General features: G+C 40.2%; 1 protein-coding gene across 1 annotated transcript in view; it reads right to left on the reverse strand.

Moving 5' to 3' along the window:
* Nucleotides 1-3,747: 3,747 nt before the first annotated feature.
* The window catches only part of GABRA5 (gamma-aminobutyric acid type A receptor subunit alpha5), an 80,851-nt gene continuing 70,393 nt past the window's right edge, over nt 3,748-14,205 (reverse strand). Inside the window, exons 8-10 of the mRNA XM_054009173.1 lie at nt 8,520-8,672; nt 6,688-6,899; nt 3,748-5,203 (exon numbers count right to left, since the gene is read on the reverse strand). Coding sequence (XP_053865148.1) covers nt 4,901-5,203; nt 6,688-6,899; nt 8,520-8,672 — 668 coding nt within the window. The 3' untranslated portion in view covers nt 3,748-4,900. The remainder of the gene's footprint in view (nt 5,204-6,687; nt 6,900-8,519; nt 8,673-14,205) is intronic.

Genomic DNA, 14,205 nt, shown 5'->3' on the forward strand with positions numbered 1-14,205 from the left:
AGCCAGGCATAGCTATAAAATCCCTCTTAGTAGCTGTTCTCTAATTGCTCTACCTGTAAAGGGTTAAAAAGTCTCACTGTGATGCATAGGTAAAAGGAAGTGAGTGGGCGCCTGGCCTAAAGAGCCAATGGAACTTTTTAAAAAGCAACAGAGGGTCCTGTGGCACCTTTAAGACTAACAGAAGTATTGGGAGCATAAGCTTTTGTGGGTAAGAACCTCACTTCTTCAGATGCAAATGGAACTTTTTAAAATTGAAAAAAGACTCCCCTATTGTCTGTCTGTCTGTTGTTTTCCCGGGGAGATGTGAAGAGGACAACAGCTATGCTGTAAGAGCTTGGGCCAGTTATGAAAGATCATCAGGATCATACCTAGAAACTATTCATTTAAAACCCCAGATATGTAAGTAGATCAAGAAATGTCTAGGAAGACACAATTAGGTTTATCGCTTTTATTTCGTTATGGCTTGTGGATTCCTCTGTGCTAAACCCAGGTGCTTTTGTTTTGCTTGTAACCTTTAAGCTGGATCTCAAGAAAGCTATTCTTGGTGCTTAATTCTTGTAATTGCTCTTTTAAAATCTAGCAGTAGCCTGAATTCCCAGATGTATTTTATTTCTTTTTTTTTAGTTAATAAAATTTGCCTTTTTTAAGAACAGAATTGGATTTTTGTGTCTTAAGAGGTTTGTGCACATGTTGTTTAATTAGCTGGTGGCAACAGCTGATTTCCCTTTTTTTTTCTTCTCAGCTCTTCCCCGGAGGGGGGTGAAAGGGCTTGAGGATACCCCACAGGAAGGAATTCCCAAATGCACCTTCCTGGGTTCTCAAAGCGGTTCTGCACTTGGGTGGTGGCAACATCTACCCATCCAAGGTCAGCGAAAAGCTGTAACCTTGGGAGTTTAATACAAGCCTGGAGTGGCCAGTATTAATTTTTAGAATCCTTGTGGCCCCCCACCTTCTGCACTCGAAGTGCCAGAGTGGGGAATCAGCCTTGACAGTTCTATATAATAAATTATATCTATTTTATAATTTATCTTTAACTGCTGTTTCACACAGCGCAGAGATCTTTTACTGAGCTACCAATAAAGACGCCAAATCTTTTATCTCGGCTAATGAGGCCAAGTCTAAATATGATACATTCCCTCCCCAAAAGCCTGTTGCTGTAGCATCTCAGCACCTCACAATCTTTTAATGTCTTTACTCAGAGCATCCCTGCAAGGGAAGGGTGTGGTGTTATCCCCATTTCACAGGCGGGAACCTGAGACACAAAGAGACTTGTCCAGAGATCATAGAGCAGTGGTCCCCAAACTTTTCAGGGTCACTTCCACCCTTACTCCTGTTCTCCCGCCGGAGCTGGGGCTAGGAGTCCCAGGGGGGAAGTGGACAGGGGTAAAGGGATGAGGCTGAGGCTGGGGCTGCAGCTGGGGGCAGATCTGGAGCCAGGGCCGGGAATGGAGCCATGACCAGGGGCTGAGGCTGGGGGTGAGTCTGGGGACAGAGCTGGGAATGGAGCCACAGCCAGGGGATGGGGCCGGACTTGAGGTGGGGCTAGGACTGGGACCAGGGCCTGGCTGTGGGCAGAGCTGCAGCTGGGCTTTGCTCAGGGGTCGCAACTGGAGGTGGGGCCGAAGCAGAGCTGGGGGTGGAGCGGAGCTGGGTGGAGCTCCTGCCCCACCCATGTGGGGGTGGCCCAGGTCCTGTCACGCCCCCCCCCCAAACATTCCCCGGGTCCTCCCTAGGGAGGTGCACCCCTCAGATGAGGATCTCTGTCATAGAGGAAGTCTGGGGAAGATGAAGTAACAGAACCTTGCTCTCCTGAGCCCCAGGCTAGTGTTCTAACCACTGGACCACCCTTCCACCACAGCCCATCAACATATATGAAAAGTTTGAGCTTTTTTTTCCAAGGTGTATTATTTTAAAGTTTCCTAGGTGTAAATTTCATCTGTTATCGTTCTGTCCAATATGCCCAAATCCATGTGGAGGTTCTTGCAATTCTTCAAACTTCCACCTGACTGAAACAAATGACTTAGCAGCACCCATAAACTTTCCTAATTTTCTTTCAGTCACTAATAGATTAAACACCACTGTGGGCAGTCCCTGTTAATTTCTCTTTCCCCTACGGTGTGGTTATTAATTGGTTTTGTCCTTGTACGTATTCTTTTTTTAATGCACAAGATTTTGTCCTCAGATCCCAAGATATTTCCTCCCTCACTCCCACCAATATTCTAATATTAAACACTTCTTACCTTTCTCTGGAGGCAAATCCTCTCTAAAGCATAGAGGGGGTAGAGGAATGCAGTTCACACCCACCCGCCCACCCGTATATTTTACACATCAACCAAACTCCTAGAAACTTTATACTAAAAAGAAACCAGACAAAGGGCTCAGTCCTGCAAACACTTGATCACTTGAGCAACTATACACATGTGATTAGTTCCATCTAAGTAAAGGTGACTATTCATCTGAGGAAATGTACTCAGAGAGGTAGGTATTTGTGCTGAGTTTAAGCATGAGAACCAAAAAGTGTAAGTGATCATTCAAGAGTAATTGTAAGCAGCCCGAGCAAGGATAATTTAAAAATAATCATCTTTCACCAAAGTATCAAACTGGGCCTCTTTTTATAATGTAAGAAATAACACAGCAAAACAAAAAGACCTCTTTGGATCCCACTCACTCCTGCATAGGAATAACCCACATAAGGGAGAGGAAACATTGGAGTTGCCACTCACTGAATATCCTACTCGTTCTTCCATTCCCTTTGATCCCAGATGTAGTCGAGCAACCTCATAAAAAATTGTTGGGCACCATGAGAGAGAATGCCTGAGACCACACTGAAATGAACACAGAAGAGTAAGAATTGAGGGCACATGTCCCTTTCATTCCACCTTCCTCCTCCCCAGTGGTTGCAGCTATATGCTGAAAGAAACAGGGTACTCCTTATGTCGGGGATCCTTTAAATGCATGAAGTTTGCAGGAGCCAAGGGCCAGCCACTAAAAAACATCCTATCTTTCCAGTTAAAACACTGCAGAGCAGAATACTGAACCCTGGTCTCCTGTGTCCCAGGCTACCAGCCTAGTCACTGGACCCTCTTCCTCTCTACTGTTTTTCTGATAACTTCCACTCTATTCTTTGGCCCTGTTGGCTCTTGCTGGTTTTGAGAGAGCACAGTTCCTGTAGCGCCCCCTGGATCCTCCCTAAAGATGCAATCCTATAACATGGATGGTAGAGCAGCAAAATTTACTACACCTTTTGTTTATAATCTGCTGTTTCCTTTCAGGAGTTTCAGAGTGGTGAAATGGAGGAAAGGCAAGGAAGAAGCCAGAGAATTCCAGACACTTCTCCAACCCCTGGCCTGTTCATTACCTCTCTATGGAGTAGAAGCCTTAAAAAGGACTTGCCAAAAATTGGTAGGGAAAAGAGAAGCCTGCAGTGCAGGTTGGGCACAGCCTCCCCAACACACACATTCAGAATGGACTCAGGGCCTGATTCTGCAAACATTGACACATTATGAATAACTGTATTTACACATTCAGTAGCTCTACTGGCATCAGTGAGAGTACTCGTATGCACACCATTACTTGTGTGTGTTTGCTGGATTAGGTCCTTAGCTGGCTTAAAGCTAAACATTCAGTATGACTAAGTTTTCCCAAAATGATAAGCTAGAAATGGAGCACATTTTGCAACCAAATTTTGAATGCATTTTTTTTTTATTTAAACATTAAGATTAAATTACAAAAGCTACTGGAGCAATGGAGCAGTCATGCCAAACGTCTAAAAAAAAGTTGAAAACTCAAATTACGCTTTCTTATTCATGGTTGAAGCAAAACACACGGGCAGCAGCAAGGAGGTTATAGAAAAGTTTCAGATAAAGACCAAAATGCCCGTATTGTCTCTGAAAGACCTGGTTGTCATGAAGAGTAGCTTTCTTTCTCTGACACCCTTTTTTGTGTTGGGTGATTGTTTTCTTGTTATTGGGAATAAGAAATAATCATTATTTCAGAGGCATCTTCTTCTTCAATGGAAGATGTTGGCCAAACGCTGGTTATGTTACCCTAATGAAAGTATATAGTAAGGACATTAATGTTTTATCTGCACAGTATGTTCTTAGTCTATTTTTAAAGATAATTTTGTGCACTGCATGCCTAATTTTTGCAATAAACAATGAGAATTACCAGAGAAAAATGTAGTTGGAATGTGAAAAAACTGACTTCCCCCCCTAAGGATAAGATTCTACAACCTTTATTTACATTGAGTGGCACCTTGCTCCTCCGCAGTCCCACAAAAATCTGTGACCCAGATTCTCAGGTGGTGTAAATTAGCATAGTTCCATTCAGCACTAGGTACTATGTCCAGGTCCACTGGCTGAGAATCTGGATTGTTGGGATTATTTGTGGAATAAGGTGCTCCTTGGAGAGAGTAAGGGTGGTGGAATGTGACCCTACATGAGAATTAATATATTTACAACCTGCATTATTCATGGTACCCTATTAGATGACAATAATGGAACATTTCTGTAAAATATAGGTTACACCTATGTATGTCTGACGTACATTAGACATATAAAAACTTCAGATATGTAATACACTTGAACAGTTAAAAATATAACTTATTTTATTTATAAACTATCAATGTAAGATACTGTGCAGCATAGAAGCCATGTTCTATGACTTCTCTTGTGTTCTTCTAAAAAGATCTGTGGCTGTAATTATTAATGTCACTGTCTCTGAAACATCTGCTGTTACATGTAGAAACAATCAAGGCAATATTATTTGTACATATTATTAAACATGCAAAAACTTCCTGAAGAATATTGCTCAAGTATAGAAAGTTTTCTGGCCTTCATATTCTCCGTGGTAGCATTTGCTTTATTAATATGGCTCACGTGTGGTTTTGGAGTCCTTCAGTTTATTTTGGAGAAGTAGCATCTTTAATAACAGGTTCCCTATTCAAATATGTGGCCCAATAGACTAAATTAAAAGTTCCAAACAATACTGGAAAAACTATTCGGGACATTTTGTCAATCTTACTGATGCTGTTATAAGTCTTTTTGCTTTCAGCAGGCTTTTCTTCTGCAGATTTCACTGCAACAGTTGCAGCGCTTGAGATGACTGATGGGGCTGAGTCCTTTGGTACGTTTGGTGTGGGGGCTGTCCTTCCAGCACTGTAAGCATTAATTGATTTGTTTCCTAGTAATTGACGCTCTTTTCTCTGTAATATAAATCAGGAAATACCATTTGACATAGAAGGCAGGTGAAAACATGTTCTCAGGGATTAAACAAAAATATCAGTTTAGTACTCAGTCATGCAAACTGTTCACTAGTTGTTCTCATTTCAAATCCCAACAAACTATTTATGTCCTGATCTTGCCGCCCTTACTCAAACAAAACTTCCACTAACATCAGTGAACGCTGAACAGGGCCCTCAAGACTGGGTCTCAGATTAGCATGTAAATTAGCAGAATCCTTTACTGATGTGATCCTTGCCTTGGGTCAGTGCTTAATTTGTGCTGGGCTTGCCGGGGCTGAGCCCCGGCACCTCTGTGCTTGCTGCAACAGTCATGAAAGTAGCTTTTGTCTTGGTATTTAGTTATTTCACAGGGGATTGATATAAGGTATATTGCCTGCAAATATTATTTTTCTTTATGGGATCATTTGATAAAACACATTAGAATAGCCCTTATTACTGACAATAGTCACCAAAGTGCCCAGTAAAGTTCTGATGCTGAAAATACTTATACATGTAACTTTCACATGGGAGTAGTTTCAATGAAGTTGACAGGATTACTCCTGTGAATAAAGTTATGCTTGTAAGCATTAAATAGTCTAAGTATTTGTACACAGATCCTACATTTGTAATAACTCTGGATATATTGCAGTTGAAATGTTCATGCTTTCATATTGTATTTTTATTTGTATTGCATTTATGGTGATTGTTGTGGGATCCTGATTTACTGAACTCAATGCGAGCTTTCCCACTGATTCAATAACAGCAGGAATGGACTGTCTATATTAATTTTATGCTAGACATTTGTTTAAATTCTTAATTTCAGTGAAGAAAATCCATAGTAATTAGAGCTATAATTGATCTTTTGTTTTGGCATCGGGACTAAAGGAAAAAAATGGTTTCAGATTGATGCAAAAAAAAAAAAAATAGATGCTATCAGTGAAATGAAAAAAGTTTTGGGTTCTTTTTAACCTTTTAAAAAAATTTAAGCACATTTTGAAATGGAACATAGTTTTGAAACGAAAAATCAACATGCCTGTTTTGAAGACACTGAAATGAAGTATTTTGATTTTTTTTTCAACTGAAACTATTTGCCAAATTCAGAATGAATTTGTGAACAGTTTTGGTCAACTTGAAATTGCATTTTCAGTGAATAAAATATTTGTCCCAAAAGTTTTACCCAGCTCTAGTTGTAACATACATTTAACTCTCTCGCAGTCATACTTCCAAACACAGATCAGTTCATATGCATGGTAGAAACAAATATTTCCTATTCTGACAGCATATGCATTAAAAAAAAAAAAAAATCAGCATGCCCTGCAAGTTATCACCTGAAGGTCAGTGACAGTGTGACATGAGTGAATTAAACACATTTTTATGGAGCAGTTGCAAATTGTACATTCAGTTATTTGTGCTGTGCAAGGTAACTGAATCTTATTCTAGTAATTCAAAAAGTGTAAATTAAGAACCTTGATTTTTGCAGCTTCCAAAGCTTTTTTGCCATCCCATGCCCAGCTTCTCTTTGTAAAATAGTTGACTGTTGCAAATTCAATCAGCGCAGAAAATACAAAGGCGTAACACACAGCTATAAACCAGTCCATTGCAGTCGCATAGGCCACTTTTGGCAAGGAGTTGCGGGCACTGATACTTAAGGTGGTCATGGTAAGGACTGTAGTTACTCCTTTAAAAAGAAAAAAAAAGTTAAGTTTAGGATTCTGCACGAGACTTGGAATGTTTTGTGACTTAGGCCCTGATGCCTAAGCAGCCCCAAGGAAATAACTGTTTGTATAGCATTTTAGAAGTGCGTGGTACTTTGGTCAACAATAGAAAAACAAGGTCCCTGCCTTGAGGAGCTTATTTCTGACTTCTGGGGCACCCAGCTCATCTTTAATTTCTACATATTGAAAGAACATTTTAAAAATTGTATGCATAAAGATTAGTGGTGTAAACCAGAATCTTACTTATTTTATTCATTCACGTTGATGTGTGGTACGTTTATAGCAGCCCTCATTTATAAAGAAGTACATTACAAAATCTGCTATCCGTGTACTGAGGAATTAATGTAATCTTCGGACTTTCTAATACTTGCAGGGATATGTTTGTGGAAAGATACATGTAAATCCTATAATCTTTTTCCTTCTGGATTTCAGCCAATATAGAGCATGAACTTTGTAGAACAACCTAACAATGCAGATTATCACAGGTAATAAAAAGAAACTTGGAAGTCACTTTATTAGGATCTGAATAACTAAACTAATTAGCAGTAATTGCAGTAATAAGGCAAGATTTCAATATTTGGAGATAAAAAAACAACATAAATTATTTTCAATAATTCATTTCCAACCATTGTAGGTATCTCATCCTGCTGCCACTGAAATTAATAACAAAATTGTTACTGATTCCACTCAAAGGAGTAAATTCTACTGTCAATTACACCTCTGTAAATCCAAAAATTCCACTGATATCACTGGATTTAAAAAGGTGTAACAGAGTGGAATTAGGTCCCCAATCCTTTGGCATCATGGTAGGTAGTCTCTGTGGTGTCCTGGCCCACCTCATGCCACTGATTTTAAAGCAAAATGCCTGACTGATGTCAGTGGAGAGTTCTGTATAAAAATCAATAGCAAGATTTGGCTCCCTGTTACTAGTGGGAAAACACTTTTGTACAAAACTGATTTTTGCACTCCTCCCTTTCCCAGCCACTGTGTTTTCATATTGCATCAGTCTTGGGTGTTTACTTCCTGCTTACAAGCAATCTTCTAGTGATAATTCAAGTTGTTTAGAGATCCCAAAAGGATTTTACCTATTATACATTCTGTAATATGGATACAGTTTGTAAATGAGTAATTATATTAATTTGTATTGATGATAATAATACCCCTATTATCATCAGTATAAATTAATTGGCACTAATTAACCTCTTTTATGATTCATGTAGATCAGCACCTTGAAATACAGACACACTAAAACTTTTGAAGAGAAATCAGTGTTTTCATTGTTGTGTGTAGGGTATGTATTAACCCCTCCCCCATTACAATAAAAACACACAGATTTGATTTCTTCTTCCCTCTTCCTACACCAACCCTCATTTAATTCTTGTGTAATTTTCATCAGAACTAAGTCAAAGGACTTGGAAACATGGTAGGAAGAGAGCATATGGTTTAAACTGGTTCAGAAGTAGGGGGAACAGAATCACCTGGACTAGAAATAAGTCAGAGTAAACTATTATTTCCTTACACAAAGTCACCCCTTTGAGTAAGACAATCCTTTCATAACCGCCACAAAGGAGTGAAATACTCACCAAAGACAGTTCTAGCAGGAACAGACTCTCTGTTTAGCCAAAAGGACACTTGTGATAAGATCACGGTCATAACACACGGAAGGTACGTCTGGATGACAAAATAACCAATCTTTCTTTTCAGGTGAAAATGTGCTGTCATAATAGTGTATTCACCTAGAAGGAGAAAAATGCAGTGGTGGGAAAAAGTCAGACCATGCCTGAAACTGATGGATCCTGCTGATTTCTGTGCCCAAATCCTCAAATTCCGTCACTGACTGAGAGAACACACTCAGCCATTTCCACTGCACCAGAAATGTCTGGTCTTCTATGCAGCCTAGCTCTGCAAGGCTGGAAAAACCAGGTTCCAGAACATAGATCCTGCTGATGTTTGTACCCATGCCTCCAGAATGCCACTGCATAATTATACAACACAATGAGCTGCTCCTACTGCATTAAAAAGTTCCAGAATCTGGCATGTTCTAATGCCACAAGGCTTCAGAAATTTGGATAGGTGACATGAATTCTGTTAGATCCGGCCAATTTTTGAGTCCTGGGCTCCAAATTCCACCACCAAAATAAAGAGTAAATCCAACTGGTCCTAGTGCATCAAAAAGGTACAGAACCAGCACATTCCAGCAGTACAATGCTGCAAAAACCAAGATCTGGTACTAGGATCCAACCTGATCCTGACAATTTTTGCAGCCAAACCTCCAGATTTCTACTAAGGAAACATGACCAGACCCTCCTACTGCACTGAACATGTCTAAACTATGGCATGTTCCAGTCATGCAACATTGCAAAAACCTGGATCTAGAATATGGATCCCACTGACATTCCACCCCACTATCACAGAATACTTTCCACCACTCCTAGAGCACCACATAATTTGGCATGCTCTAGCACCAGAGCACTGCAAAATCCTAGATCTCAGACATAGATTAGGATGGAAAGTTTGAGCTGCATTATAACGGTTTGTCAGTAGGCTGTGGTGTGTGAAGACTACTGCAGCCTATCTTTACCTAGCACTGAAGACAGTCTACATTCTTTTTTACAATAAAGCTGTTGCTAGTATCCATTTTGCCTCTATCTCTGGCTGACTAATCTGACATGGTTTCTGAAGAAAAACAATATAAATGGCAGAATTTTGTTAAAGTGCCTAAATTTCATGCTCCACAGAGCTTCAGCTTTGATGGAGCAGACTGGACTGACTGGAAGGATCGATTTATGGGTTTTGCACTTCAACTAAACTCCAGGAGGAGAAGGGCCTGATCCAGTTGTGTTCCTTAGTCTGTGCTATGGGCAGGGAAGCTGAACCCATCTTTAAATCCTTTGCCTTTGGAGAGGAGAGCCATGCTGTGGTGCTGGCTGTTTGATGAGCAGTTTACACCTCTGTGTAATGTGGCTGATGAGTGAGCCCGTTTCTACCAGCATGTCCAAAAACTTGGGGAGTCTGTGGAATCATTTATAAGAGGCTTGTATGACATGGTAGAAAACTGATATTGAAGACAAAATGGAAGAGCACACCAGAGAAAGAGTCCTGATTGGCATTTTAGACAAGGGACTGACAGAGAAACTGCAAATGAGGGAAGATTTAAACCTTCACACAGCAGTGGAAATAGCAAGACAATTGGAGAGTATTAAAAATCCAAACAGAGGCCAGGGCCACCAGAAAGAAACCTAGAGGAAGTGACTTACAAATAGAATCACAATAGGACAGTGGTTCCCAAACTGGGGTTCGTGAAATGTTATAGGGGGTTCTCGGGAAAAAAAATCCCTAATGGCGGACAGAGCTGTCCCTAGGGACCTCAGGCAGCACAGGGCCAGCAGCCCGGAGCCCTTGGACTTCCAAGAGCTAAGCAGATCAAAGCAAGCCTATCTATCACACTGAGGAGATTTAAACTTCAAGACTCCTTATAAGAAAAGGAAAGGGAGGTGGATATTTTTTGCTGTTTTTAAAATGAAATAGGCAGCTAGTATTGTTTTTAAAATTATTATGAAGAACAAGTTTAAGCTTTGTTGTAACGTGCGTTGTTTGCCTGGACTGCTCAAGACCTGAATGCTTGTGTAGGAGGAACTCTTTGAGTTGACTTCTTAAATACCTTCCTGCTGTTTCACATCTGATACTCCTTGATGAAACATAGGAGCCTTGTCTTATAACAGGCTTATTCAAAGTGATACAAGCTACGAAAGTGAGATCTTGGAGTGTTGCCGTTTTCATAATGTAATAAAAATACTGTAATGATAGATAATAATTAATAATAAATAGTATGTAATAAGCATGTCATAAAAACAAATTGTGTATTTCCGAGATCACTGCTTTATAATTTATACTCAGGTAAAGGAGAAAATCCCTGGAAATATTCCTTTTTAGGAGGGGGTTCGCGAGACTTGACATTTTCGTGAAAGGGGTTCACAGGTTGTTAAAGTTTGGGAACCACTGCAATAGGAGATATAGCAGAGCTGCAAAAAGCAATTGTAATCAATCCTCAAAGGCAATGTGGGGTGAGCCCTAGGCAAAATATAAACACTTTTCAGACTAGATGCTCAAAATGTGGGAAAGATGACAATACAAGAGGTGATTGTTTAAATAAAGGAGACAAATGCTGTAAATGCACAAAAATTGGCAATTTCATTTAGCCAGAGAGAGAGAGCTAAACTGACTCCATTCATTACACCATTTGGGACATTTTGCTTTCAAAGATTCCATTTCAGGATTACCAATGTTCCTGAAAATTTCCCAAGAAAGATGGCAGAGCTATTACAGAACATAAATGGGGTAGTCCTTCTTAGGGACAACACATCAGTGGAAGAACATAACAAAATCTTCAGTGAAGTCCTGACCTAAACCAGTGAGTACTGATTCAATCTAAATAAAGAAAAGTGTGTTTTCCAATGTGAATTTTTGGAACAGCTGGAATTAGTCCTATACCCAAGAAAGTAAATATAATTAGAGAACTGAATGCACCAACAAATGTACTAGAACTGAGACACATACTGGAGATGGTAAACTATCGTGGTTGATAGCTGCAAGACTTTTCTACAGTGACAAAACCACTGAATGAACAACTAAGGTCCAATACTTCCTGACTATGGGGCCCAAATCAGGAGACTGCCTTCAAAAGGGCAAAGAAATTATCTTTAGAACTGGGGTAGTTAAATTCTACCATGGTCAGTGCAGATATCAGTAACTCTGGCCTTGGTGGTGCGTTATTGCATCTACATGGATCTGAATGGAAACCATTTGCATTCTGCCCTCATACACTTACAGAAGAAGAAAAATGATATGCATAGATTGAAAAGGGGTTCCTGGCAAGTGAATGTGCATGTGAGAACTTTTACAGATACATGTGTGCGAAGAGACTTAAATAACAACACCTATACCAGACAGACCCTGGAAAAGGCTAACACCGGATTTGTGCGAATTTAGAGGACATCATTACCTAGTTGTAGTGGATTATTTTTCTAGATATATTGAAATAATATATTTGAAAGATACAACAAGTTGTAGTGTTATTGAGAAATTAAAAAGCACATTCACCAGTTTTGATATTCCACAACAACTAGTGACAGACAACACACCACAATTCACCACAACTGAACTTCAGTCATTCTAAACCAAATGTGGTTTTGAACAGATCGCTAGCAGCCCACATTACCCACAAGCAAATGGAGAGTCTGAAGGGGCTATACAGTCATCCAAGAAAATATTGAAGCAGGAAGATCCATTCCTTGCTCTACTGAGCAACAAGTTACTACTGTTAGTAGCTACTGACTACAGCCCTACCCAGCTCCTGATGGGAAGGCAACTCAGGATTGTTCCAATCCTGGAAAACAATTTAGCCCCAGCATGGCCAGACCTGAAAAAAAGTAGCCAAGTCAGATCAACAAGCAAAAAGAGCATATGAACACTTTTATAACTGATGTCACTCAGAAAATTGCCTGTTTGTGTCTCCTTGGGTAGAGGAGAAGGATGGAGAACTCCAGCTGTTGTAAAGGAAACAAATACCTCACCCTGATTATACACTATTGAGACAGACCATGGAGCGTTCAACAGAAATCGTCAACATCTTCAGTTTGTTCCAGAGACCGAACAATCCACTGAACAATTCTACAAAGTGCAGGTGCAGAACTAGAAGAAAAAGATTCACCTATTCCAAACCTGCCAGAGACAGCCCTTACAAATACAAGTCAGCCTAAATAAAATAAATACAAATATTTGGGGGGAGGGATAGCTCAGTGGTTTGAGCATCAGCCTGCTAAACCCAGGGTTGTGAGTTCAATCTTGAGGGAGCCACTTAGGGATCTGGGGTAAAATCAGTACTTAGTCCTGCTAGTGAAGGCAGGGGGTTGGACTCAATGACCTTTCAGAGTCCCTTCTAGCTCTAGGAGATAGGATATCTCCATTAATTAATTTATTTTTTTGAGAAGATGGAAAGTTTAAACTGCGTTACAATATTTAGTCACTAGGTGGCACTGTGTGAAGATTATAGCTGCATGTCTTTACTAAGTGTTGGAGCCAGTCTTTTTTAAACTAATTAATTTATTCTTTATTTTACCAATGAAGTTGTTACTGGTTCTATTTTGCCTCTGTGTGACAATCCTGACATAGACCAAGCTGGATCTTTTTCATTTTGGCACAAAAGACTCAAAATTCCATCATCTACACAGAGAACACATCCAGCTGCTCTGACTGCACCAATACATTCCAGATCTCTTTGCATCCATCCCTATGCCATCCTTGAGACCTATCTGATCCCGCTGATGTTTGGACTCAAGCCCCCAAAATGCACTGCCAAAACAGACAGTCCATAGCTTCTCTCCTAATATGCCAGACAAATCTAGAACCTGACCAGTTCTGGCACAAGGCTGCTGCAAAATCCTGTATATGGCACCTGGATCCTACTGGATCCAGGCAATTTTTGGCCTCCCAAAGCACAAATCCCTCTACTGAAATATAGAACATTGTTGACCTCCTACACCATCAGAAAAACCAAGATCCTGACACACTCTGGTGTGTAATTTGCACACACACATCCTACAATTTGATCTAGCTAATATTTGCTCCACACTTACAATTTTACCCTCTAAATAGAGAACAAGTATAGCCACTCTTATTCTGATACAGATTGGTGTAATCATGTGATAAAACTGCTGAATTCTGCCAGATCCTGGCATTTTTGGCCACGACCCCAAAATGTATTTTCTTCAGAGACAAGTGCAGCATAGACCTTTACCACTTGAGCTAAAGGATAACTAACTACAAATACAATATTTAGTAGCATGCAATGATTGTTGTCCTCTGCAGACCAGCCTCTAAAGGAGGATGTGTAACACAGCTAGGTTACATGTGCAGGTATGGTCATATTTTACAGACAGCACAGCTGAGTAGTTAGATTTGGCAGATTATTTGTGAGAGACAGTGTGGTTAATTGGCTATGGCTTTGCTAGTATAGCTATACTGGTATGCTATGCTGCCAAAATGCTCTTAGTGTGGATACAGCTTCTATCAGCAAAACTCTGCTTTGCACCAGTATAATTTATTCCAGCCCCTCTGTGCAAAATAAGCTGTACCAGCAAAAGGACAGTTTTGCTGATACAGCTACATCTACCCAAGGGACTTCTGCCAGCACAGCTATGTAAGTCAGGGCTCAAACCTCTTCACACACCCGACCGACAGAATGACACTGGCAAAGCTGTGTAGTGTAGA

The sequence above is a fragment of the Malaclemys terrapin genome, chromosome 1 (assembly GCF_027887155.1).
Source record: "Malaclemys terrapin pileata isolate rMalTer1 chromosome 1, rMalTer1.hap1, whole genome shotgun sequence".
NCBI classification, from domain to species: Eukaryota; Metazoa; Chordata; order Testudines; family Emydidae; genus Malaclemys; species Malaclemys terrapin.